Raw genomic sequence first — 27,973 nt, forward strand, 5'->3', positions numbered from 1 at the left:
GGGATTGCATTTAGGTGGCCGAGCCTGAACACACCCCCTTACCATCTTACTGGCCCTAGTTATCTAAGTTTTCTAAAAGTTCTTTTAAGAAAGGCTTTGTTGTTATGTGGCTTATGGTAGTGCATGTGTTTGTAGGTGCTTGGCTTTATATAAACAGGAGTCCACCAGGCATCCAGAAGCACTCTGGGTTAAGGATACAGAAGCTTAGGGGCAAAGGCCAGTGTGTATAAACTTTGGTAGTCCTAGGAAGCAAAGTTTGAACATTGATCCCAGTGTGTGCAGTGCTTTTGGAAGGGAAGATGCTGTTCATGGAGTCCTGACCAGCGACATGGTATTGAAAGAACTATGAGTACTCTATGGCACAGGCATAGGGTCTTACATGTCATGCTGTGGTCTTCATGATTCCACGTGCTGGGCGTTTGAAGGATGTCTGCCAAAGTAATTCGAAATGTGCTTTTAAAAAGTCTGACCTTGCTGTGAAACATTGCATTCAGAGCATGGCTGTGCTTCCCTGTGTGACACACTAAATCCTGCTGGAACCTGCTATATTGGAGTAATAAAGCATGGGGGCATTATTCTCTCTCTGACCTGTGATAGAAGTCTTGTGTTGTCAGTTGACGGCTCTGCTGAAGATGGACAGCCTTAGGCATCGGCTGTGGACAGCCGTAGGCATCGGCTTTCGTTTTGTTCCTTCGTGTGAGCAGGATAGAGGAGCAAATGTCTAACGTGGTGCCACCACCTTCTGGCAGGCTGAAGGATGCCAGTGTAGAAAACAGTTCCTGTGGGGGGCATTTACATGGTAATGGACAGCTCACAGGGCCTCACTTGGATGTGGGTACTGATGAAGCACAGTTCAGTGTTAGCCAGATGCCACTCCAGCAGGATCTTGATGTTCTTGGAATCTGACCAAGTTCAAGCCTTGATGTCAGCAAAAGTTCAAAGTTGAGAACCTTAATTGTTACAAACCGGAAACTCGAGCACATGTGTTTGTTTCATCTTTGTGCGTCCTTTTGGAAAAAGATGTCAAGAAATCAGAAGCAGGTATTCTGTGTTTTAACTTAAGTCAGAAACATCATGTTTCCCTTACCCGCTTCGATCCCAGAAGGGAACTTAACTGTCACCATGTTTGGAAGTGTTTGGATACTTCTAAGGGAACCTCTGTTATGGAATCATTCTTAACGAGGCTGGGCAGTGACTGTCCTTGAGGGCTTGTCTGGTGTGATATCCTCAGTGTCCCGCACTATAGGAAGTACTTAAAAGACTGTTTAGTGAATACTAGAAACCTCTCGTGGGAGCAGGGGCCGGTCACTGAGTGCTCTGTTCTACATGTAAGTGAAGGGAGGTGTAGGCGTGGAATTAGTCTGCAGTTGTCATCCTCCCGTGTCATCACCTCTCCGCTCCTGTCTCTGCACTTCAGAGCCTGTTTTGTAGGGGTCTGAAGCCAGACATGCTTAACAGTTTACCCTGGACAGCTTGGGGATGGGAGGGTAAGGCAACTAACTCTCTTGGTGAGGTGGTTCACTTATTAGGACTCTCACTGCTGATCTCTTCTGTCAGTGGATGGAACGAGTTTGGAAAGGAAGCTTTGGAAAGTCTCCGATGAGTCCCCAGCTGGGATGAAACTGGAGAAATTATGTAGGAGATAAACTCAGAGTTGTCCTGGAAAACAAAGGCTGCTTGTCATGCTGTGGGGACGTTTGGGAGGAGCAGAGCTCAGCCAGTTTGTGGTGTGGAGACTTCAGGAAGTTGCCTGAGGGTTAAGTTCAAGTTAGAGGAAGTTCTCCAGTGATCACAAGCCAGGCTGTGTGCTTTCTCTAACTGTTTAGGGGTATTTTCTCTTTCCTCAGCAAACTGATACAGGCAAAGCACATAATTCTAGATTGTGTGTGGGTTTTCTCAACTAACCCTGTACACATTGCTCATCTCTTTAGTTGGTACCTTGAGTGTAACAGCTTATCTTCTTTGTAGTTTGGGGTATCTTTTGTCATTTGAGACAGGATCTCATAGAGTTCAAGCTGGCCCCAGACTTCCTGAGTAGTCAAGAATGACCTTGAGCTCACCTTTCTTCTCCCACCTCTCCTTTGTTGGGTTTACAAACATGCAGCACCAAGGCTGGCAAGGTGCTTTGTCTGGTAGTTTGCCAGGTAGTTTAATCAGTGTGAAAAAGAAGCTCAAATTTCTTTGTAGGGATGGGCCATTAAAGACACATCCCTGTTTCCGCTTTTGTGTGAGTCTCAGGGATGGTGAAACAGTGTTACCCGGTGTTCCCTAACATCTGTCATTCACATTCTTCCCTAACGTGTTGTCATTGAGAAATCTACATGTTCCTTCATCTGGGACTTTCCAACCATTAGATCACCACTTTCATTTATGCATTATCTAGCTTAAGGTCATGAGTTTATAGCAAGAAAAGCAAAGTGGTTTGGATAAGAATGTATGCTCATAGCATATGACCTATCAGAAGGCATGCCTTTCAACTGAGAATGAGGATTTAGAATTTATATGCCGGGTGACATCATAAGAGAGTAAGTTCAGAACCCATCTCGGACATAATGGGAATCACACACTTCCTATCGTAGACCATCACAGGAGGTCTGTCATTCTCTTCACATGGTAGAATCTCATCAGGGAATGTCTAGGTTCATTGAGTCCCTGTTTCCTGTCCCAGGGTGCATATTTACAAGTTACACAGCGCTGATGTGAACATGCTTTTACATGTGTGTTTTGAACATGGACTCACGTGTGCTTAGTTGGTCTTTCTCTTCCACTTCTGTTGAGGTGCCAGCGCAATGACATTTACTTCGAAGTATCTGTGTTTTGAGAATAAACTATAGGATAATTTTTGAGGGAATAAAAATAAATAAATAAATAAAAATAAGCCTCTTAACTCAAACCCAAATGTTACTTGCACATCTCAGCCACCCACCCGTATTATCAACAGTTGATCATATAAGCAGACGAGCTGTAAAAAGTTGTTCTAATGCCTTAAGCATTTGAAGACAAAATTGATGGGCACAGTATCACCATGGCCTCTTTTGGTTGTGTGACCTTGGGGCAAGTCGCCTTATGTTGTGATTGGGAATAATACTAGTTACACAGTTGACAGCAGAGTGTGTATGGGGTGTTCAGTAAATGGGAACCATTTGAATTCCATTAGCACATAACCATTAGTGTTCAAGTCTGAGAAGTGGGCGCACAGAAGCAGGGAAATCACGGCAGCGGTCAGCCTCGGATGTGGTGCTGTCTGTAGTTGTGCCATCATCAGCTTTAGGTCGTGGCAGTAAATACCAGGAACCATGTCTGCTCATTTTCAGAACCCTTGCCCCTCTGTGGGACCTGACAGCTGCCCTCAGACCTGAAGTAGGCCTGCAAGTCGGGCTTTGTATAGGACTGACTTTTCCACCGGTCCCGGTCACTAGAGGGGCTCCTAATGTCAGTGAGGAAGAAGGACCAGGCCAGGTGAAGGATGGGGCTGTTGACTATAGTCAAGAAAATGTTGTACAGTCTTGTAAATAGCACGGAATTTGGAACTGACTAACCAGTTCACTGGGTTGTTTCTTCACATCGCTTTTATGAGTAAACGACAGCAGGGTTTTGAAAAGATGCTGATTTCTTGCTTTGACCACTGATCTGTGTTGACTCCAGGACCTAGCAGGAGCAGGTTCTTGTGTTCCGTGTTACCTAGACCCAGGCGTGCTGTTCTCTCCGATTGGAGTGTTTCAGGAACGTGTTCCAGGTTTCTCATTATATTCCAGTACCTTAGAGGAAATCTCGTGAAATTGGGGTGTGTATTATCCTCCTAGTGCCTGATGGCTGGTTTTGGTGAATTGGCATATTCAAAATAGGGGGCAGTCTTCCACGGTCAAGGCTTGTCCTGCTTCCTGTGGCTAGCAAGCCATTAAACTTCCTCATGAATGAAAAATACATCAGTAGAGAATTTATCTTTCACAGTGAAGTTTATTTTTATGCATACCCACAGGGGTGACTGGAATAAGAAACGCCCTCTGCAGATTGAGCGTTTGAGCACAGGGGCCCAGTTGGTGGTACTGTTGAGGAAGTCTAGGGGGTGCACTCTTGCTGGTGAATTATGGGGCTAGACGTTGAGGCTAAATAGAGTTTATGGGGCCATACCCTACGTCTAGTACACCCTCTCTGCTTCGTGTTTACAGTAAAGCATTCAAGATTGGTGGTTATGCTTGCCTTTGGCTGCCGTGCATCCCTACCACAGAAAACTCATCTCCTGGAAACATAAGACCAAAGACACTTTTCTCTGTTGGTTTCTTTTGTTCTGATGTTTTATCACAGCAACAGCAAAGTAACTGACACCCCAGCTAAAGCTGTGTGGTACCTGTGTTGCTGTTTACCAACAGTAACAGGGCATTTTAAAAATAGGCTGTAGAAGGGAGAACTGAGCATCAGAGGGTGACTGCACCTCAAGAGAATGACAAGTAACCATTTGAGATGTGAAATTGAGAGAAAATGAAAATAATATAAGAAAGTAAAATTAAAATAAAACTAACAGCCAGCTTTGAGAACGATGACTGCGTTCTGCCAGATGACTTCAGCTGTTTAGGGACTTCTGGGCATTGTTGAGGGAAATGTGGTAGAATGAGGAGTGTCCAGTTGACCTAAGAAGCGCCTGTGTGTCTCGTGGTATTGAAAGTACAGAATACACAGTTGATTTGAAATGTGCCCGATTCGGTGTCTGCAAGGAGCATGGTAGTTCTGCATGCTACAGAAAACATGGTCAGTCTGCATCATAGCACAGAGAGTAAGTAAAAGGCGGTCAGCGTTCAAAGCACACAGCAATGTGAAAAGCACAGAGTTGATTTATTGTTCGGACATTTTCTTTGTTAATTCAGAAAGAGCAGTCAGTATTTGCTCCGTGATTCTGTCAAGTCCCCAGGTGGCTTGCGTCTTTTAGACTGTTTCCCTTTGCAGACATATGTTAACTTCTTGATGGCACTGATGGCGCCTCTCAGACATTTCTCCCTCACCCTGCTTAAGGTTACTCCAGGTTAAAAACTTGCAAACATAAGGGCTAGGACATAGAATACAAGGTTTATTAGCTTTACCACTAGATGGTGGTGGAGGCTAAGAGAAGGCTCTAGCTGCTTTGTCACCAGCTGAAATTTCAAACCGGTCGGTCTGTCTTAGGAGTGCTTCCTTTCAGAAACCATTAGGGATAATTAAAGATTGTTCTACATCGCATTGAACACATTGTTCTTTTGTGTAGCATGTGCTAGGTGTTTATTGATTTGTTATTGGTTTCTTGTGGAGTTTTAAGTGAGTGTGTGTGTGTGTGTGTGTGTGTGTGTGTGTGTGTGTGAGAGAGAGAGAGAGAGAGAGAGAGAGAGAGAGAGATCGATCTGTTTAGAACATTGAATTGGTCATCAGATTTTAATGCATCCTGTCTTTATTTTTCCTAATATATGTCCCTCTATGTGGTTGTAAGTTTAAGCCAATAAATTTTACCCCCCCCCCACATGCGTGGGCACACACATGCACACTCACACACATCCACACACATTTTATCTTGAGTATTTTATCTAAATGAATGTGTTTTCCTAGGCACTGTGTCCCTGAAGCTTTATCTGAGAAAGAAATACTGGCATAGTGTTTATAATGAGAAATAAGGAGATAAGAAGTGGTTTAATCAACTGAACTTAGTATATAAAATCAGTTTCTTCAAATATAATTTAAAAAAAATACTAAAATTTCATTTTGAACTTCTCCATTTAAGAAAGAAGGAATATAGTATTTATTTCTGTATGAGAGGAGTGTAAAATTTTGCCTACACATTGGGCAGGTATCCACCCCTAATCCAGAATGAGAAATCTGGAAGGCTCTGGCATTGGACTCGATAGCACAAGTGCCACCATGTGAGCAACTTCAGCAGGGCAGAAGCACCAGTCACGGAGCACCGGTCACTGATCACGGCATCACAGTGTTCCCAGGACGTGTGGGAGGCCGCACATGAGGCAAAATGAATTCGTGGTTATAATTCAGAAAATCCTGATGTTCTCCTGTCAGCTGTGTACAAATATTCCCACACCCAGCACCTGAAACCTGAAATCTTTCTCGTCTCGACAATTTCAAATAAAGGTTTCACAACCCATGTGACTCAAAAGCCCCAAGTAATATTCTGTCTTCTATTTGAGGCTACTTTAGAACCTCCATTTAAAAAAGCCCTCAACTAGAATTCATAGTTCTTTGCGCTGAGTAGAACGCTGTGTGCTGCTCTCTACCTCCAGCAGCGTAAATTGTATCACTGCTACTGTTACGTTGTTCAGCGTTGGGCCTGGGTAAGCCGTTTTTTGGGTGTTGCTGTAAAGCAGAAGCTACAGTTTAGATAGACTTTATGACTTCTGTAAGTGGAGATAGTTCTGCCCACTCTTTCGTAAGTCAGTGTTTGGAGTCGTGCCGCTGATTTGACAGTGCCATTTCCGAGAAGTAAGACCCACTTCTCATTAAATGTGCCCAGTAACCACAGGGGTAGCCAGCTTACAGATAGCAAATGAGATTTAGCACATTTTTAAAAGGCTTAGCGTTGAAGCCTGAGCTGAAGCCTAGGCTAGAAAACCGGGAGGACTGCAGTGCTGCAGAGAGGCAGTCGATGCAGGAAAGAAGTCATTTCTGGTCCCGAGGTTCTAGAGGGCCATGCATTTAACAATGCCCCCAACACCGAAGCTTACAGTGCTGTTCCTGAGCTCTCTGACTGGGTGCTGTGCTATGGTAGAGAGAAATAAAGGGGGAGAGTAGAGGCTGGCCTGAAGGACTTCCGGGCAGCAGTAGTGTTCTTCCTTCATGCCCAGGTAGCGGAGCCTCTTCCTGGCCATTCTGCAGAAGGCAGTAGGAGGCCTTAGTCTGCCATCTGCTCTCAGCACCCGACCGGAAACATACCGTGTGGACCTACTGAGTATATCACACATTTGGTGCTGGGGTTAACTATGCCAGTGATCAAACAGTGTCTACAGAATTAACTTCCTTGAGTCATTTTCATTTTAGGGAGCTGAAATCTTGAGAGAGTAATGTTTTGATAAAAGTTATCAGCTCTTTTACCTCCTTTCATAAAATGTCCTCTGCTAAAATTGGCATGTTTCCTCAGTGGGCTGGACTTTTACACTGCTTCTGTGCCTAATGGTGGCCCTCATCATGCTCTTTAACTTCGGCTTTGCTCACTTCTCAGAATTTTGACGTTTGCTAGAATATAACTGAAGTACAATAGTCAGTAATATGTGTACGCTTTATCTGGTCACTATAGTGCCCACTTGTAATAATTTTTATGTATAATTATGTGTGTATGTATGTATGTATGTATGTATGCATGCATGCATGTACATGTGCTTATATCAATGCAACATGCACGTCACAGCATACACGTGGGGGTCAGAAAGCAACCTTGAGTGTTTGCCCTTCCTGTTCACTGCTGCATATGCCCAGCTGGCTGGGCTGTAATCTCTGGGGATTCTCCTGCCTCTGTCTGCTGTCTTGCTGTAGGAGAAAAGGGATTACAGGGCCATGCTACTGTGCCCACCTTCTTCTCGATTTCAGACCCTTTCACCCACTGAACCATCTTCCTTGTAATACAGTGTCTTTTAATCAGTAAGCATATTTTAACTCTTCGTGTTGAGGTTTTCTTCAGTTTAGAGTACAGTGTTAAAATAGACCAGGGGCTGGAGAGATGGCTCAGCTAATAAAGAAACTTGTTTCCAAGCCTGAGGACCTGAGTTCAGTCCTAACTCCCTCATTTTGGGAGGAGAGAACCGACTTCAGCAAGTTGTCCTCCGACATTCACGTGAGTACTGTAGCACTCACAAATCCCACAGCCCCGCCCCCACAAAATAAATACACGTAATACATTTTTTTTTAAATACGAAATCAGATGTGACCCTCTGGCAGTACCAATACAACTTTGAGCAACACAGTCGTTCAATGGTGTATTACTGGCCAAGAGAAAAAAGCCCAGCATTTAAATGACTACTGTTGGACTGTTTGATATAACAGCAAACTATACCTTTCACTTTACAGTTGCATAGTTAAGCTAATGATATTCTTGTTGGGCATACATTATTGGGAAGAATGTTTTATTAATATGTTATTTTTGTTAAAACAGAAGTGATGAATGACTTTGAGAAACTGAATATACTCGTTAGGTAGGCCTCCATATTTTCTTCTCTACCACTTGAGCATTTAAATATCTTATGAAACCGTCATCAAGGATGAAAGACTGGCAAATATTAGTCGGATGTTTTATCAGAAATTTTTATAATATCCAATCCTATTTGTTTCTTTGAGATAGCTTATTTAAAGTGAGTTACCTGATGGTGACATTATTAGTGTCCACTGTGAAAACATGGGTGACTGTCCCTTCAGCCATTCTCCCACTGTACCAACTACATCATTGATAAGAACACTGGAGAGAATTGGCTGAAGGTATCTAGAATTCATAGGCCTCCTAATTATTTTTCAAATATTCACCTCAACAATTCTCTATTCTGTGAGTTCTCTTCAGAAGTGACTTTGTAGCTACAGTGAGTGAGTTCCTGGCGGCAGGTACAACGACATTCACCTGCCAATCAACCACTCACCAGTCTGCTCCTCGACCCCTGCAGGCTCCAAGATATCCCACAAGTTTTCGTTTCCTAACTTTTTTCTTTGTCCCAAGTTATGTCCCAGTATCTTGTCATTTCTATACTTAAAAAAAAAAAAATCTATGTATTTGATAGGCTTCAGCCAGAATAATACAAAGAGACATTTATTTACACTTTTATATACTGATTCCAACAGGAAAAGGCCCTCTGGCCTCTAGTCCCTACACATCGGTGTAGTCATAGTAGATACGCACTTCTGATCTTCGGACGCTTTGCAGCGACCTGATGCTTTCACTCCTGGTTCTTATGTTTGATTTCTTGAATAACCTTCTTGAAAATGACTTACACATGAAAAAATAAATTATCGGATCCAGGCACACGTTGCACGCAGACAAGAAAAGTGTCATTTCCTTGCAGTAGTGGAGAATTTTGTGTGCTGAGTCATCTAGGAGCCTGTCTAAGTGACTGAAAGTGAAGGGGATTCTGCACAAGTGATACGGGAGGAAGCAGGTAAAAAACACAGCCACGACCACGCGGATGCTCTGGTTATGCTTCCGCTTCCGGCTCGATTGACTTATGAATTGCCTGCTGGATTTGTGGATGTATCTGGAGATGGCTATGTAGCATCCAATCAGAATCACCAGCACAGCGACAAACAGACAGCTGTCCACGTAGGTGACAGCCATATCCCACTTGGCTCCCAACGGACTTTTAAGCTTCATGCAGTCATGAATGTTTTCCTTAGTTGGTTGACCGTTAGTCAGTATGATGTTTGGCAAGGACAGAACAGCCATGATCACCCAGACACAAATCGATAAGACTTTGGTGAAGGTTATGCTATACATGCGAGAGTCACCAAAAGGCTTTACCACCTTCAGATAGCGATCAACACTGATCAGCCCAAGAAACACAATGGATGTATACATGTTTGCATAGAACAAAACCGAGGTGTATCTGCAGAGGATAAACTCAAAGTACCAAGGTCCGAATCCTGCGTCACGGACTATTCGGAACGGGAATGTCAGGGTCATTATGAGGTCAGCTACTACTATATTTTTGAGATAAAATATGAAGCTGGTTTTATTCCGAATGTGGAAGAAGATCCACACAGCCAGACCGTTCAGCAGGATGCTTGCCACAAATATAACTAGGTAAAGCACCGGCAGGATGATGGTGTCAAACTCGTTGTGATGGGTGGAGTTCTTCCCATGTCCCTCGATCGTGCTGTTTGCAGTGTGACTTGCTTGGCTGTATAATTCATTACCTGAAAAAGGAGAGACATTCATGTCAGAACAGCCACCTCCCTTAGCACTGAGCTGTTTTGAATGGGTATAAAAACTGTCGAAAAGATTTATTCAGGTGTATGTCTCTGTCTCTGTAAGTGTCTATCACGCATATGCAGCGCTTACAGGGATCAGAAGAAGGGCTCTGAGCCCCTAGAACTGCAGTTATGACCTCCTGACTTGGAGTTCACTTGTCAACTCAGTACCCAGGAAGAGTCTGAGGTACTCTTAACCTCCACACCACCTCTCCAGCCCCCGATGCCAAGATTTAAAGTACCTTCTGGTTAATTTTTTTTCCAGTGGCCAAATAAATGGTGGATTCCCCTTCCCCACATTTCAAGATCCTTTGAGTCTCTGTGACATCCTATTAAAAATGAATATACTGTATCCGCACTATTGATACACATAGAATCAACAGAACCTGGGGCAGGGGATTGAAGTTTCTGTTACCAAGACAATAAAACTAGAGCATGGAAATTACATGAGTGCATCCTTAGACACAGTCCGTCCCATTACTACTGCCTACGTTTTAAGCTCTACAGTCACAGAAAATCACGGAGTAAACCATAAACCAAATTCTTTACTTCTGAAAAGAAACCTCTGAAAACAAACTACATTTCTGTTAAGTGTTCAAGTTTATTATCAAGAAGCAAATTATGTAAAACTATGTGCGGGATACTGTTTTTGTTATTATTTGCAAGATTAGCTCATACCCTCTATTCTTATTATGAATTTGCAGAGGTCCTTTGCTTTTTTCTTTAATTTTTGGTGTACACGATTAAAGTTTTCATTGCGCCGCCCTTGTTTAACTGATGAGACGGCATGTAGGCAGCTTCTGTGAGCGGTCTCTCATGTCCCGTGGGAGACATGGTGGTTGTGTGAGGGATGCACAGCCTTGGACCATCGCCACTCTTCCTGATGTCACTCTGGTTCCCAGCACTCTCCAGCAGGGAGGTGCGCTGCATGGGAAGTGCATTCAGGCAGAGTCTCTGGGGCTGACAGACCAGCTGCCCACTGAGCTTTGCACTGAGCAGTCTCCTCCCCACTCTTCCTCCCCTCTGGCCTCCCTCCCTGCACAGGCAGTTGATGCTTTGGAAGCTTCCTCCCTCTCCAGTTTGTCTTGAAGCCATTTCCTCAGTAGCTCTTTCAGCTGTTTGACAAGCACATCTCGCCATCTGCTCTTGTAGACAACAGAAACTGTCACAGCTTGCAAACTCTTGTTTCAGATGTAGGGATATAAGGAAGATCGTTCTGATTATTTAAATTCCCACTAGTTCATAAGAACTTCATTTTAATTACGGTTTGGAATGATGTTTTTGTTTGTTTGTTTAAGGAACAGTGCGTATTTAGCTCCTATTGGCCTGCATGGATGTTTACTAGCTAATGTCTTCTTTTCTTGAAATAGGAAAGGCAGTGCTGCTGATGGTTATGATCCAAAATCAGGTTTTTAAATTACCACCTGAAGTCAGAGCAGCCTCCTCAGGAGCCCTCTCCCTCTCTGATGGCTTTTCCTCCCTCCAGTCCTTGCTGTGTTTTTAAAAACTGGTTTTTCTGGCCTAAACGTCCTTACACAGGTTAGTAATTTATACCTATGCCAGTCTCTTGTGAGACTGATGGTACTATTAAGCTTTACAAGTTAAAAATGCCTGATTCAGCTGCCGTGTCCAGCCTCCAGCTTGAACTGATTGATGCCTTGAACCTGTCACTGAGGCCTGTTTTGTGTTAATAAAGTAGTATAGTCTTGGCTTCGGTCTCAGAAGATCCAAATCGGCATTCGAAGCCCTTCAAAGGGTAAGAAGCACAGCTTTAGGGAGGCTTAGATACCACTTGGATTGATTTACCCAATTAAGCTATTAATGGGTGCTTTCATCTCACGGCGGATTGTGCTCTTAGGGAAGTGCAGCCAGCCACGTAAGTTTGAATCACGACTAAAGGGCTCAGCCGAGGGGCAGACCTTAAGAAGGGACAGCGATGTCATCTCTTGAAATGATGGCTGTGTGGTGTAGCAATGAGATAGGAGTTGATTTTCAGAGCCATTGCAAACGTGACTAGAGTGCAGTAGCTTTATCCTCCTGGGGATGGCGGATTTCAGCTGTTAGTGTTAGCAACCTGGTTAGGCGGATATCCACTGTGGCCTAGAAGAGCACATGCTACCCCAGTGTTCCTGGTCGATTTGTGTCTTCCATATCTCATTATTATTATTTTCCCAAGGCTTTATTATAGACACAAGCACTCTTATTTAATGCTAATCTACCCAGCAGTTGTAGTTAATATTAAAGATAGTCTTTAATCAGAATATCAGAAGAAGTCTGTGTATGAGCTTTGTCTTGTTTAAAAACAAAAACAAACTAACAAACAAAAAACTCCTAACAAGACCAAACAGAAGAATCAAACAACCAAAACGCAAGGCAGAATCAGAAACAAAAACAAAAACCCCTCTAGCATGAGTAACTTCTTCACAGCGGTTTTGGACCTGTTTGTGGCTTTGAGACAGCCTCACATTTGCTTGCCGTTGTGTTTTCTTGCAGTATTTACCTTAGCTCAGCATTAGGATTAGTGTTTGGGAGTACAGACCTCCCCAGTTCCATGGGATCAGCCTAGCCCTGGTTATTACTTCATTCACAAATTCCAGATTTACAACAGGTCTCAAACAAGCAGGTAGTTAAGCCTCTTCTGGGCAGTTTTGCGAATGTAATGTTAGACAACCATGGCTCCCAAGGAGCAGGATAAACCACGGTGTGCTGCTCTGACAGGCTCCAGAGCTTATTGTAGCAAGCACGGGGTGGGGGGGTGCTTGTCTGTAGTTGAAGTCAGTTCAGCCTCCTGCTTTCCCCTGTCAGCTACTCACAGCATGCCTTCTCCATGGTCCTTCACATTTCCCCGGAAAAGTACACATTTGCATCTTCATCATTCCTACTTAGGAACATCAGTCATTAAAAGAAAAAGGCTTTATTTCCCTCCGGGTTTAAGTTTGTTATTCTTCTAGTAAATAATGTAGCCAATTTAGGGACGTCCTTTAATGATTCATAGCTTGGTAATTCAATGAGAAAAACTCGAAATTGCTTTTAAAGTAGAAAGACTATTTGGTGTTCACTAGGATGGCAGTCCCTGTTTGTTTATGACAGGGTTTAGTACTGAATGATGACTCTTTGCTAGACTCTTCCACAATTTGTCACCCCCACAGCTTCTTGGTTAACTTTAAACATGGAATTGCAAGTAAGAAATCTAGTCCTGTGAATTATTTTGGTGTGTGTGTGTGTGTGTGTGTGTGTGTGTGTGTGTGTGAGAGAGAGAGAGAGAGAGAGAGAGAGAGAGAGAGAGCGAGAGACAGAGACAGAGATAGAGACAGAGACAGAGACAGAGAGGAGAAGAGTGTGTGTGTGAGAGAGATTTGTTTTGTTTGTGTGGTGTGTGCGTGTGTGTGTTTGAGAGAGAGAGTATGTGTGTGTGTGAGAGAGAGAAAATTTGTGGTGTGTGTATGTGTGTGTGTGTGAGAGAGAGTGTGTTTGTGTGATATAGTGTGTATGTGTGTGTGTGTGTGTGTGAGAGAGAGAGAGAGAGAGAGAGAGAGAGAGAGAGAGAGAGAGAGAGAGAGAGAGAAAATTTGTGTGGTGGTGGTGGTGTGTGTGTGTGTGTTTGTGTGTGTGTGTGTACCAGATAGTATACTCTGGGTGACTTTTAGATTAAAATCTAGCCCAGTATTTAGCACAATTACAAATTCTCTGTTGCACTGTTCAGGTTTCTCGATGGCCACATCCATGTTGCCCAGTCCAGGTAGACTGTTCCTCACAGCCGTCCATGTGTAATATGACCATTTACTCTTAGAGTCTCTCCTGTATGCAGTTTGAGTGGGAGGGATTGAGGCAGAGGCGCAGAATCTTAGCACCTTTGCCTCAGGTGAATCTACTCCATTGTTCATTGGGGTGTGTCCCTCTGACACAAATTATCAAAGCCTCAACATATGTCACTGCCCTACCTACCAGATGGAGTGAAATAATAAAGTTGTATAAATTATAGGGTGCTGATCCATGGCACAATGGCCCTTGTAGGATCGTTTTCTAATTAGTTATCTAGTCTAGCAGGTAGATGTTGCTTTTGGCCTCCTGGGGAGCCTCAGTGAACCTTGATGGAGACTATTAAATATGGAAAGTAATATGTATTTTATTTGGGGCTTAACAGATCTTTCTAAAATATTCAGTTAATCATTCTCCATTTTAAAGATAGTGTTGAGATTAACTAAGGTTTTAAATCAGTTACAGTAGGGCTTGCCTTTGTGATGCTCTCCCGTGTGACTGCTCTTGTTTATAGAATGGGAGATGGTTTTAGTTGGTTCTAAACTACCACTTAGCTCCCGTAAGCCACGTTAAAAGTTCAGGTCTTTTGTGTCTTTTTTTTTTTTTTTTTGGCTTACCTGGTAATTTTGCAAGCGTCAGGTTGAGCCCCATTCTCTAGTTGTGATGTACGGTAAGTCAAGATGCATGTCAAGAAACATTCAGGGACAGGTGAGGCACGGATTCAGCAAAGGTTATTCCTGGTTTGATTTCTAGGGAGAGAACAATGAAACAGGGGAGCGTTGGTAAGAACTTTTCATGCATAGTATTCTTTCAGTGAAAACAATAAGCCACCACCAACAAAAGGAACATTGTCACATTCTGTGATTAGGAAAAATAGTGTGGACTTGAACACCGTTGCCACATGAGACTAACCTACTTGTATACCTTTTTCCAGTTTGCTATGAAGTATGACCATGTCTGTGTGGTATCACCTGGATGCCACTGTGTGACTTCGGGAAAGTTAGTTAACATCGATCGTCATTTAGGGATTTGCATCTCTGTCGTGGTAATGCCAATGGCAGTCTCACAGGAATACAATGAGGACTGTGCAGAATACTCTGTTACACTGCCCTAACAGACTGAAGTCCCCGCTTATGTGTCTAAACTTTATCTGTACATCACATCCCGTAAAAAACAAAAAAAAACCTGATCACATAATAAATGCATGTATATGATGAGACCAATATATAATTGCAGATGGCTATTTCTAAAAGACCTAACTCTGATAAGTATAAGAATTTTTAAAATAAAAAAATTTTAAAAAAGATGTATCATTTTTATGTCTGTGCATCATGTTCACGGAGACTTGAAAAAGTTGTAGGATCTGAGCTACAGATGGTTGTGGGCTGCCAAGTGGAGGCTGGAGATAGAGGAATTGTGATGATTTAGCACTCTGTGATCCCCGGGGTTCCCGCTTTGCCTGTAATCTAATGTGACTTCAGTCCCCATGACCTCTTTAGAACTGTGCCGACATCTCTGTCAAAGTCACATGAGTTTATGTATCTTCCTCATAAGTAGATTTCTATTACGGATTTAATATCACTTGAATATTTGCCTCGTTTGTTTTGCCTTGTGAAAACCATATTCCTTTTCCCAGCATTAGACTAGAGATCGTTATGTAACTGGGTTTAGTGTCTGGTGTGTAATGTGTTTGTGTAAATTGCTCTCCGTCCTTCAGACGCTTTATGAAAAGATGAGCAGAAAGCATGTGCTGTTGCAGTATTACACGTTTTGAAAGTTTCTCTCCTGACTCCTCCTGTATAACCAGGTGTATGTTGGGTTCCTAGCCTTCTCTCAGAAATTGACAAAGATAGCGAAGGCATCATGAGGACTGCTATGGAGTGTACAGTTAAAGGAAACCTGCACGTGAGCAGTTTGCTCAAAGGGAAGTCACATTGTTTCTTATGAACTGAAACCATGTGGGACTTTCATGACCCTCACTGGGGACGTTCCCATGCACAAAGCTGTGGAGAGCCTCCAAGTGCTGCCATCCCCACCAGTGCACACTCCGGGCTTTCCCCTGAGTGCTTGCTGAGCCAGCAGGAACAGAGCACTGTGAGATGTGGGAGTCCTAGAAGTAGGAGGGGAGACTTGTCTGTGGCTTTCCTGTCTGCAGCATCACATACATTAAGTCTGGAGTGTGGCAGGAGATAGAAGAAATACTGTTTGTTTGTTTGTTTGTTCATTCCTTCAAATTTAAGGATCCCTTTCATTCCCTCTAAAACCGGCAGTTTGGAGAAATTAGACAGATGTCTGCTCCTGTACCCCCCTTTGAATACTTCGAGTATCTGGGATGCAGCAGGCTTCAGAAGGAAGTTTTTTGATTACTAGAATATAGATATTTAGGGGTTTAATTATTTTGAATGCTGTCTCTCTTCTTTTTAATGTAACACAAGTAGTCAAAATCCTACTTTTAATTGCCACATTATTGTTCCCTGAAATGGAAAATTATTTAAGCAAATTCCCAGGTCTTACAGTCTTCCTTTCCTGATTCACTTTCCTCAGGTCCATCAGTAGCAGTAGAAAGATAACAGGGAGTTAGATGGTGGGTGCAGAAATGAGAACACTCTAAGACATTTCCATTTCAAGATTCTAATGGGATATTTGCATTCAGAATGTGCGAAATTTTATAAAGGAACTGTAAAGAAGGACACCATACGATTAAGACAGAAAGATTTGTCCAGCTGGACATTTCATCAGCATCACTGTAGCTGCATAGAGGGCTGACCTGCCCTTGAGGAACGGCTCCAATTGCAGCGGAGTGCACGGGGTTGAGTGCACACGGTGTACCAGAGGCTCGGAATTATCAGAAGACAGTGATGGCAAGTAGACCAAAAAGAGCATCGAAGAAAGGAGGACATGTGACTTCACTTTGCCATAGGGAAGTCAATTGACAAAGGGCAGCTCAGTGCATGGGAAGGAGTCCTGTTCATGTGTGCCAGGATCGTGTAGAGGAGGCTGGTGGGGCAGATGTCTGATGACCCAGGGCTGAGTAACACTGGCATGGCGGAGAAGCAGCTGCAGACAGTTCTTTGACTGTGACTGTTCTGGGAAGGAGAAAGTGAGGCTGGAGGTGGAGATGGTATAAAAGCAAGTCTGTATTATTGAACTGCTTTTATGACTAATGGAAGAGTTTGTTAAGCATACCGTTTAGTGCCTGTCATTGTAAAATTATACTTTCCCAATGTGAGTAGAAGCAAGCAAGTAAACAAAAAATCCAAATGACTTATCCTGCCTTCTAGCCATGGTGATGCCATGATAAAATTCAGAAAACAAGCGTTTGGATGACTTCCAGCCTGGTGCTTTTTGAACTTCCCGACTCTCTATTTTCTCAAATATGAAAGCAAAGGCCAGGAACCATTTTGCATAGAAGCCAGCATAGTTGCCTGTGGTGCGCTTCCTATTGTACATCACGGACACAAAGTTTGACTTGGAGATGGACTTTAAGGCACAGGGTGGAATGGGTTCTTGCCCTTTGGTCTGAGCTGTGACTGCTGTGCGCTTTGTTGTAGCCTCAGCTACCTCTCAGGAAGGAACTGGTAGCTCTTTCTTTCTTCACACTCACTGCCCATCCCTTCTGTCTGCTGCCACTCTACCCCATCTGCATCTCGGCTTTCAGCCTCCAGGAGTGCTCATGGCGGTGTGCCCTGCAGCCTCTGCATGTCCTGACACCCACCGCTCCTTATAAAGATTGCTTCGGGTGGAGTGAAGGGCTGTGTTCCAGAGGAACTCATTCATGGGTGGGATTCCTGTCCTGCCTCCTACTGCTCCCCTAGCTGACAGTTGATGAAACCACTGAAGAATGTGGTGCCTGCTTGATGAATCAAGCTGAGAACATTTCTCAGGTGTTCGGGACTAGATGGTATCGGTGCCTAGAGACCTGACCTGCTCTTTTCAGCTACCCACCAATACCATGCCTTGCCTAGTTGACAGTGCTTTTCTGTTGGCTATTTTTAAATGAGGGTATAGGGAAAGGAGATACATACATACATACATACATACATACATACATACATACATATATGTATATATATATATATATATATATATATATATATGCATGCACGCTCAGTAGTTTTTGCTTTTAGACTCTTGAGCACAAGGCTTGTCTAGAACAGTCCCATGACCTAAATATGTTATCCTCCTGGCCCTGTAGAAAGATAAGCTGAGAGACTCTAATTGACTTGCCCTGCTTCACACAGCAGGTACTGGATATAGCTGGGATTCATGTCAAGTCTGACGAAAGCTGATCACAGTTCTTGCTGTTATACTGTGTTAGGATCAAAAAGAAGATGAATTTTGAGTCTTCATTTTATTTTAGAGGCTAGGAAGTTGCCAGGGGTATGGGTAGAGGAAGGGGTATGATGTCTTCCTGACCCAAGCACGAAGGAACTGCTAATCTTTCCAGATGCAGTCTAGTTTTCTTTGGCAGGAACACTGTTACATGTATCAGGAATCATCAAAGAAACCAGATGGGATCTTGTCCTGAGAGTCGAGAAGAGCTTCCGCAGAGCAGTTAACACTGGGCATCAACCGCCTATTTCTGATGGGAGAGGCTCCTGCCCACAGGTGCTGGCACTCCCTGGTAGGCCTTCCTCTCCCAAGCTTTGCCTCTCCGGCCTACAGGTACTTGATTGCTCAACCCTGGGTCTGCTCTAGTTATCATTTACCCTTACGTGACTACATTGAAACTATAAATATGACTATATTTTTTTCCTACCCCAATTCCTGATTTTTCTTGCATTAGTGGCTATCATTTAGAATAATGTAAAATGGTCCCAGTTCTGTGGTCACCAGAAAAAAAAAAGGATGTAAGAAATCATGGTTTTCATACCTAAGAGGTGATTTTTCCTGGTGCTGTTGGGATTGTAGACCATAATAGCTGGTGCACCCCGAGTTGTCTCTGAAATTCACAGCCAAGACTTTACTCCTGACCTATTGGAGCTGGACTTAGGATTAACCCTCTACTGTGGCCCATTAGTGAAGATTAGGATCTCCATCCTACTGTTGAACTGCTTTCATGATCAGAAAGATGGGCGTCCTGCTCTTACTACTTTACAAGTGATGGAACCGGGGCCCGTGCTGGAGTCAGACCACTGCTCTCCACATAGGTGATGGAATGACCAGAGGGCACTCATCAAGCAGGACCGTGAACTGCTGCTGTGGACGCTCAGCTCTGTAGTCCACACAGCCCTGATCTGTTCTCAGACTTGTTGGGTTGGATCTCAGCCTGGGTGGGGAGCTGTTTGTTCAAGCCAGGGAACCCCTCCCTCCTGGGTGGGAGGAGCCTGCAGGTATGTCCTGCTGGACAGCAACTGTGGGCTTCTTCATAACTTGCATTGTTGACCATCTGGCCACAGTCTGAAAGATGAAACCCCGTTAAAAGTGCAGTCGCTGCTAAGCTTCTAGACTTGGTATTGGTGGCGGTTATCTCAAGTGACAGAATCTATCTTTGTCTCCTTCTGATTATCTGCTTTGCAGCTTGTCTCAGGAAAGTCACATCTCTTAATTGTGAGAATTGCGGCACAATGTTTTGTTTACTTTCTTGCCGGAGAGTACACTAAGCCTACAAGACATGTAGGAATACCGGTGGGGGCCTACACTGCGGTGGTAAAGATAAAAACACAAACGCATCAGGCAGAAAGCCTCTGCGGAAAGGAAGAATAAATTCTGAAATTTAAGGATTTAACCCAAGAATCCTTTTTAGTTTCATGGGTTGGTATAATAAATGAATAACTATGAATATTTCCAAAAATTAATATACTAGCACAGCTAAAGATCTGGGGGTGGGGGAGAAAGGTAACTTGCTGGTTCTAAGTCTCCTCTTTTTGTAATGGAATTAGGCCACCATATTTAAGCTTAATGTTATTTACATTAATGGAATCAGTACCTAACCTAAGAGAACATTTTTATTTGTGCCCCCACCTTTTTATTAGCAAATTGAAAATTCCAAAGTGGAGTTTTTAGCTTGTGTAGACATTATGCGTTTTGTCAGCATCAAACCTTCCCCCCACCCACCTCATTTTTCTTCTCTCACAGAAAACAAACACACCATCCCCACAGGTACATGTGGGGAAAACATATAACTCCTTTCATGTTGTACATTTATCTTTCAAAGTAATTCCTACTTGAGTGTATTCTCAACTCATAGTACTTCGTAACAATGGTCCTTGGATGGGTAAGGCTAATTTTTCTGGTTGTCAGATAAACATGGTAACTCCCAGTTGGAATTAGGAGCCTTGCTGTTTACTGCTTTCCATAATCTCCCTTACCTGCCCCTGCCCACCTGCCCTTTGGCTCAAGGCCTTCTCTCTCAGGACTCCCTCTTTTGTGTGCTACGTAGGTTGTTGGTAATTATTCAGTCTAACTTATATGCTGCCCTCTGGATGTCTTCCCTGTTCACCATGCAAATGGTTTTCGGTACCGTGGTGTGCTGGTGGTCACTCCAGGCTATGTCAGCAAGGGCAGTGACATGTATAAGAAGGGATAGTCCCAGCCTGCTAAGAGATCACAGCCAGCAGCTGAGGAGCAAGGAGCATCATCCAGAGGGCTGACTGAGTTGGAATGGGGCCTTTGATGCAGGGGCAGCTGCTTTCATGCCCCGGGCTAAATGACACTCATAAGTCCCCTGCGGTAGACCATATGATTTATTGACAGATAAAATTGCATGGGCATTAAATCCTGTCTTTAGACAGGACAGAGCAAATATAACTTGTCTGGAGAGGATACTCATTTCATCTCTCTCCTTATTTTCTCCCAATCTTTACAGGACCTGGAATTTAGTTGATTGATGACAATCCCAAGGTTTCCCTTCATTTTTATCAATTCCCCCTAATTTGATGGCATTTTCTCTTTAATTGAAATCTATAAGCTGGTAAAATGTTGGGTGATTCCTTTTCTGTTTTTGTTTCTTGTTTTGTTGTTGTGAGTATAGAGAATTTTACAACTTAGCCATGACTTATAATTGATTTGAAATGTTTATTTCTTCAGAATCTTTAAACTCTCCTCTAAATTGGTGTTGGTGTATTAGATTAGGCCATAAGAACGTACCTTTTATTGGTCCAAAGGCTATTTATAAATGATTCAACCAATTTGGTACTAAGGACGTTTTGAAAGTTAGAATCACGTAAGCTGGGGAGAGAGAACCAGAAGCTTTCCTTGTGTATGCCTTTCTTCTCTATAGTTTTCTTTATCGATGGAGTGGTAGTAGGGGAGCATGTTCAAGTGAGTGGTGAGCCTGACCTCCATCACACCCTCTCGCCCCGCCTCTGCAGGATGGCTTTGCCTGCACTGCACTTGGTGCTGGACAGCCTCAGTGTGGTATGAGGACTCAGGGGAGAAACTTCTTTCTGGTCTGCTCACTGAGAGTGTGGTTCTTTCAGGATTACAATGAGGGGATCCATATTTAATTCTTTAGTCCTGATTCCCATATAGGTACAATTGCTTCAGGTTTTCCAGTATTGAAGTAGGTGGGGGTGGGAGAGTTTGGTGAACTCACCTTTTTGTGCCACTTTAAATTTCCCACCATTTGTTTTCTAAGTCATCTGTATTCTGTCTGTCTGTCTGCCTGCCTGCCACAGGCTGTCTGTCTTTCTGTGTGTATGTTTGGACACAGGCCTGATCATAGGTGACTGTTGTATGTGTGGGGGTTAGAGGTCAACAGTGTCCTCCTCGTTATTCTCTGCTTCATTATTTTAGACAGGTTCTGTCATGGAGGCTGGTGTTTGGCTAGACTGGCTGCCAGAGAGTTCCAGTAGATCCATGTGTCTCCGTCTCCACAGTCCTGCTATTATTGAAGCTACCATGCCTGGCCTTTTTTGTGGGTTCTCAGATAGAGTGGCAAGTGCAGTACAAATTGAGCATCTTCCCCACCCATTATCATACATATTCTTTTTTTTTTTTTTTTTTGGTTCTTTCTTTCAGAGCTGGGGACCGAACCCAGGGCCTTGTGCTTCCTAGGCAAGCGCTCTACCACTGAGCTAAATCCCCAACCCCTATCATACATATTCTTATACTGACATTTTAGTAAGGATCTTTAACACTGCCCCCAACTCTCTCTTTCTCTCCTCTCTCTTTCTGTCTCTCTGTCTCTGTATGCATGTCTCTCTGTTTCTCTCTCTGTGTGTGCATATATGCACTCATACATATACTGTAGGAACATATGGATGATGTATGTATGTATGTATGTATGTATGTATGTATGTATGTATGTACGTGCGTACGTACGTACGTACGTGGGTGCATTTGGACCACACAGAGTTTAAATACCTGGGCTAACCCCATGAGAACATTGGAAGGAGCACTTGGTTGGCATGAAATCGCATTGTTTGTGGAAGAGGAGAGGGGACAGTATGGGATATGCATCTTCTGATAAGAGCTGGATGGGGAAAAACTTTGAGGTAGAAATATTTGTCGCTGTCACAGTGGGACAAATTCTGGGGTACCTAATTCTCGAAAGTCTATTTCAGTTTAGAAAGGGAAGGGAAGCAAAAGCCAGAAAAAATCGGTTCAGTGTCCCATGGCATGTGTCTCTCAGATGCCTGCAGTTTTGAATGCTTGAAATGGCTTCTGCACAGGCTGGTTAATTAATCAGTAGCTGTCTGGCATGTGGTTTCGTAAGGGCTGTAAACCGAATGCAAACAGAGAGACAGCAACACTGTGCCCCAACATGACGTTGGGCACTGCTGTGTACCTAATAGATACCTTTTCTGGTTTTCAAGAGAAAAAATAGTGGTAAAATTGGAAGTGTCAAACTGGTGACTCTAGGCGTAGGGTCGTGTGGTATTGTTCAGTTTTGAATTTTGCTTAGGCAGTATTTTTGTTGTTTGCACCCATCAGGTAGGTCGAGCGTTTTGGGCGAGAGCATGTAAGGGATGTCGCTGTTCAGCAGCTGTTCACTGCTGGGTTTGTTTAAGTGGATCACCGTGATCTTCCGATGCAGTTACACCTTGGGGTGGTACTAGTGTACCACTCTGCCCTCTCCACACACGCTGGCTGTTTTTACACGTTCTTTAATCTTCATTAGCTGTTTGTCTTACCACACTCATTCAGAAGGGTGACTACTTGTCTAATCTTGTTCCTCCTCCTCCTTGCAACCCCACAAAACAGAAATAAATACAGCTCAGTTCTTTTTCTTTTCCAGTTGTTTCAGCAATCAGCTTACAGACCTGAGCCATAACTTTCCAGCAGATTTAAAATAACTGTTCTCAAAATCAGTAACACTTAGACAATGCTGACATCCCGCTTACTATTTTTCACCACGTCTTTAAAATGCCAGTTTCAACACTAACAGTTTAAACCAATACGATTCACCAATAACAGACTCATAGCTAGAGTTGCCCTAAGACACTGTACGTTCCTGCAAATCCTGAAGTGCAGCAGTGTACCCAGCGGTGAGATTTCTGCTTAATGTGCCCAGTTGTCTTAACATATACATGAGCCTACCTTAAATGGTTCATTTTCTGCCTTCTTTTGCAATCTCTGAGGCTGGTGGTTATGAAAGGAATGGGTTTGGAAGGGCAGGTCACCCACCCCCAAAGAAAATGGCAGCTCTCAGCTCACCCTACGCAGAGGAAGCCGCTGCCCTCAGCATGACTCACTTGGTTCTCACTGTGATCTGTGGGAATGCGCCAGCTCTCCTGTGAACACTTTGGCTCTGGAGGAAGCTCCTTTGGAACAGGGACCTTGAGTTACTTAGTGTCTGTTGTTCCCTGGAATACTGACCTTGCTCCCGGAGCTACCGCAGTCATTTTCAGTACAGGATATTTAATTAGAGGACAGTGACTCTACTCGCAGATTTGACAAGTAGAGTTTCACTCCATGGTATGCCCTCCAAAGCGCTCCTTTGTCTGATCAGAGTCTGTTCAGGCCTCAGGCAAACCCGCTAGCGTCTCAGAAGCCTTTGCTCAGTCTCAGGTGAACTGGGGTGAAAGCAGCCACAGGGTTCTGCCAGCGGGCCAGTGCTTTTCCTCGTGTCTCAGACCTCTAAACTGTTTTACGTATACTTTAATGTATTAAAAGGGCACTGGGTTCTTTACTACAGATGAATTTAGTGGTGTAGGTTACCTAAGCACTCTGTCAGAGCCGTGTAGCAGTTCACAAAGGACTGTATGAGGCATTGCCTGGCACAGAAACTTCACAAGAACCCTAAGAGATGCCGCTGGGCACTGTAAGAACTCTTCTTCCCACTCTTTCTCTTGCAGAAGTTGAGGCTTATAGCTGTTCTGTCAGCAAGTCTGTATGGTTGGTGCTACAGGGCCACATACTCCTGTTAATACCACTCTTGAGGGGCAGAGCTTAGATCTGGCTATCAGTCATTCTGAAGCCTGCATTCTCTACACCTTGCCTTGCAACTGCTTCCAGGTGAACTGCTATTGAGGTCAGATTGTAATCTGGGGCCTCCTCTGAGACACCTAAGAAGCATTATCACGGTTTAACGAATTTAGCACAGCTAGATGGTCTTACGAGGCACCCAAAGAAGAGGAGCAATAGCTAGTAGTAAGTTTAGACACAACTGAAATGTTTGTGGATGGAGGAAGCTGGCTGAGGCAGAGGACATTCTCAGAGTTTGCTCCTCACTGGTGTGCTGCATCTGCCTGTTTTCCTTACAGCCAGGGAGAGAATTGTACATTCAATCACTAATGAGGGCGTAAGATGATGTTTTGCACTAATTACAGCCTAATCATTTTCTTTCTTCCTTCCTTCCTTTCTTTTTTCCTTCCCTCCTTTTTCCTTTCCCTTTTCTTCCTTCCTTTCCTTTTTCCTTCCTTCCTTTACATTTTCCTTCCTTCCCCCTTCCTTCCTTCCTCCCTCCCTCCCTCCCTCCCTCCCTCCCTCCTTCTTTCCTTCCCTCCTTCCTTCCTGCCTAAGTTTAAAGACAGTTTGTTAGAATTTGGGAGAAAAACCACAGGTCTAGCAGAAGCAGATAGAAGAGGAGAGGAGGGGAATGAGGAAGAGGAGGAAATCCCTTTTGGGTCAGTATTCAAAGAAGAGGGGAAAGTGAGAGAAGGAAATGTGCCTCTCTAGTTAGAAAGGAGGGTGGGGTTAGAAATGACAATTTGCAGATAGCTACAGAGTTCTTATTTCAATTACTTTGGTATAAAATTTCATCTTTGGCCAGTAATGTGTGTTAATAAAATGTAAAATACGCTAGTTCAGTACTGGATAGAGAATAGATGTTCTACTCTGCTTCCTTTTGCCATAAAAAGCGCATTTAGAAATCATGGCCAGGTGAGATTAGGCCTGGCCTTAACTACTGCCTCACACTGGGAGCTTGAGTCACCATCTGTGTGCACACTGATGTCAAGGTTCATCTAGTATTCAACAGCCAGGTCGGTCGTCACGTTTCCTTGTTATCTGTGCCTCTGATGTTTATGACTTTAAGAGCTGCACCAGGTCCCAGTGTTTGCCTTGTAAAACTGCCCAGGCATGGTCGGGGAGCACAGTGACAGTGTTCATCTCTATCTCACAAAGCAAGAATCTCAGATGCAAAGAGGCCAAGATTTGGGTAGCATCATGGAACAAGCTAGTGACAGAACTGGAGAAGACTTGGGCTTCTATAAGGGTTGCTGCTTGTTGCCTGAACCTGGTGTTCTTTGGTAGCTCTTCCTCCATACTGACGCATTTCACCTGGTCTGTGGGAATCCAGTGGTGTAAGAGAATCTCATTGAATCTCCAGTCCCTCAGTTTACCTGTCAGCCGAGTCCCAAGTTTCCTAATCTAAAGCAAAACTACAGCCCCTCCCTGTGCCCCAGGATCCCAGAAGACCACCAGGGTCTCACCTCACGCATTCCTTCAGCATTCCTCCTTCCCCTTTTCTGGACCTTGCGGAACTTTCATGTTTTTCGTCTAGTTTTATTGTTTGCGGGTTCGTTTAAGTGCATACAACTAGCGGATGGTTATTTTCGTGTCTTGTGTTAACTTTCTGTGATGCTCTCTTAGAGATAGTATGAAATATGTTTATTTATTAAATGCGAAGCTGTAAGATACCAAAAAGAAAGCAAAGCAAAGCAGGCTGACCGTAGTGGGGACACACTCTGAATAAAAACATTTATTCTAATTTAGCTTCCCTCTTCCACACCTCCAAAGCAGTAATCTTTCCCAGTGGACCACCTAAACCACACAACTCCTCACTTTCCGGGCTTGGTGATGGCTGCCCCCTCCACACATATCCAGCCTCTATCCTTAAATATGGAACTCATTAGCTCCGAATTAGATCGGCCCAGATTGGCCCTTGGTCCCTTTGCCACAACCTTAGAAAACCAGCAAAGCCAGGGGTCAGCAGCAGTAACCCGCAGACAAGATCCTGTGAAGGCATCAGACAATGACACTGGAACTCCCAGATTCACAGAGGCAGAGACACTCACAGGGGCAGAGCCAAGGAGTGAAACAGCAACTTAGCCTGTGCCTCACCTACCTGTAGATCTACTAGCATCAAGCCAGATCTGTCGATGTTCCCAGTGCTTGTAAGTCGGACTCTCAGATTTAAATTATGGGAGAAAACTTTGTAAGTTTTGACTATCATGAGAAAAAGTTGAGAACGAGATCTAAGGTTCTGTCAGAGCTAAAATCTGAAACCAAGAACCAGAAAGTGGCTCTACCCTACGCTCATCTGTCCCTTAAAGTCATTGCGTAGAAGAGGCAAAACCTGCCTGCTGGCTTTCTGCTGTCCACCCTGAGGACGTGAGCCGTTCTCCAGGAGTCTGCTCTGGAGCAGAGCTGCTGCTTTCAGTCTGGGAGTTGCTTGGCAGTTTCTCTGGGCTCCGCCTGACATGTTTTAACACGATTGCTTAAGGCTCCAGCGTGAGGATTGCTCTGTGCTTTGCCGTAGAATGAGAAAACCATGATTCTTTTGATCCAAACGAGACATAGAAGTATCTTCCCTTTTCATCGCCTTTAAAATTACATGCATAAAACTTTTGAGTCTTTTGGAGCAATAATAAAAGGCATCTTGTTTTACCTACATAATGAGGTAAATGTGTTGGTTTTTTTTTAAAAGGTGTTTTCACCAAATAGTCATGACTAGCAACACATTTTTCTCTTTTGCTCTGGGCAATGGGAAGCACCTTGGTCTTGGTTTCCAAGGAGATACATGGGTCTTACTCAACCCTCACCCCGGTTTGTACCTTTTCCTCAAAACTCTTGTTTAAGGAGACACACGGTCACATTCCTAAACAGTGCTGTATGCCATCAAACACTGCTTTTAAGAAAATGGAAAACAAACCAACAAATAAACCAACTTCATTTACCTTTCATTGTGGTGCCCGGCTGGGTGTTCACTTGTCTTCAAGTTGAATCAGGCTCCCTCTCATCTCTTAAGCAGGAGTAGATCTCAAAACTAAGGTTAGCAAGAATACAGGTTTTCTAGATGGAAACCGGCATTTTCTTTGTTCTGCCCGAGAAGACGGTGGGTGCTCTGCCGCCCTGTGAAGAGTGTCCTTTGGGGCACCTTTCAAACCGCCCTGCCCATGAACAACTGGAGCAACTTGCTTGCTTGCTACTGTATATGACTCACATCGCAGAGAGAGGTTTAGACTGGGGCAGAACATTTCCTGAACCGGCAGGAATCTGGGGTGATTCACCTGAAGACACCCAGAGGGCAGGTCAGTGTCAGAAGCCGGGGTGGGAGTGGGGGATGAAGACTCAGCGTGGTCTCCCTAATCAGCTCTAATTCCAGGTCAAGGGAGATTTTTATTTCATTATTATTAGGTTTTCTAATGTTATTTAGAAGATAATGTATTTTATCACCACTTGCTGGCTAAATCACCATTAAGAGAAATAAGAATACATATACATATATTTGCACACACACGTGCACATACACACATATACACACACCCTCAAATGTATGTGTGTGAGTGTATGTGTGTGTGTGATGTACAATGTGTGCATACTAACATGCTTTTCAGGCTCAAAAGTTATTGCCTTTACCTGCTGAGCCATCATGACAGCCCAAGAATATAATTTATTAAAAGGAAATCCTTCAAAACCACTATTGGATAGATATTATTTGAGTGAAACTAAATGCCTTTGTAAATTGTTAACTTTGAAAACCTGTAATCTCTTAATAAAATCTGCCGACCTGTTTTTACACACACACACACACACACACACAAATATTCAAAATATTTTAAATTGATCTTAGAGGAGAGGTGCACTGACTGTCTTGAATGACATTCTCTCACCAAAGATAATTCCATAAAATTACTTTTTGTGGACTGGGTGTGATGGCGCAGGCTTTTATCACAGCATTCTGGGGGCAGAG

At 43.7% G+C, this 27,973-nt stretch overlaps 2 protein-coding genes across 14 annotated transcripts in view; one reads left to right on the forward strand and one right to left on the reverse strand.

Moving 5' to 3' along the window:
* Med12l (mediator complex subunit 12L) overlaps positions 1–27,973 on the forward strand; it is a 315,356-nt gene that overhangs the window by 169,686 nt on the left and 117,697 nt on the right. The gene's annotated exons all lie outside the window — the stretch shown is intronic.
* Positions 8,726–27,186, reverse strand: Gpr87 (G protein-coupled receptor 87). The gene is given in 3 exon segments (NM_001437983.1): positions 8,726–9,858; positions 14,289–14,420; positions 26,958–27,186. Coding segments are annotated over 2 exon segments (1,077 nt in total). The 5' UTR covers positions 14,323–14,420; positions 26,958–27,186; the 3' UTR covers positions 8,726–8,815.

Source organism: Rattus norvegicus, chromosome 2 (genome assembly GCF_021556685.1).
Source record: "Rattus norvegicus strain SHRSP/BbbUtx chromosome 2, alternate assembly SHRSP_T2T, whole genome shotgun sequence".
Taxonomy (NCBI): domain Eukaryota; kingdom Metazoa; phylum Chordata; class Mammalia; order Rodentia; family Muridae; genus Rattus; species Rattus norvegicus.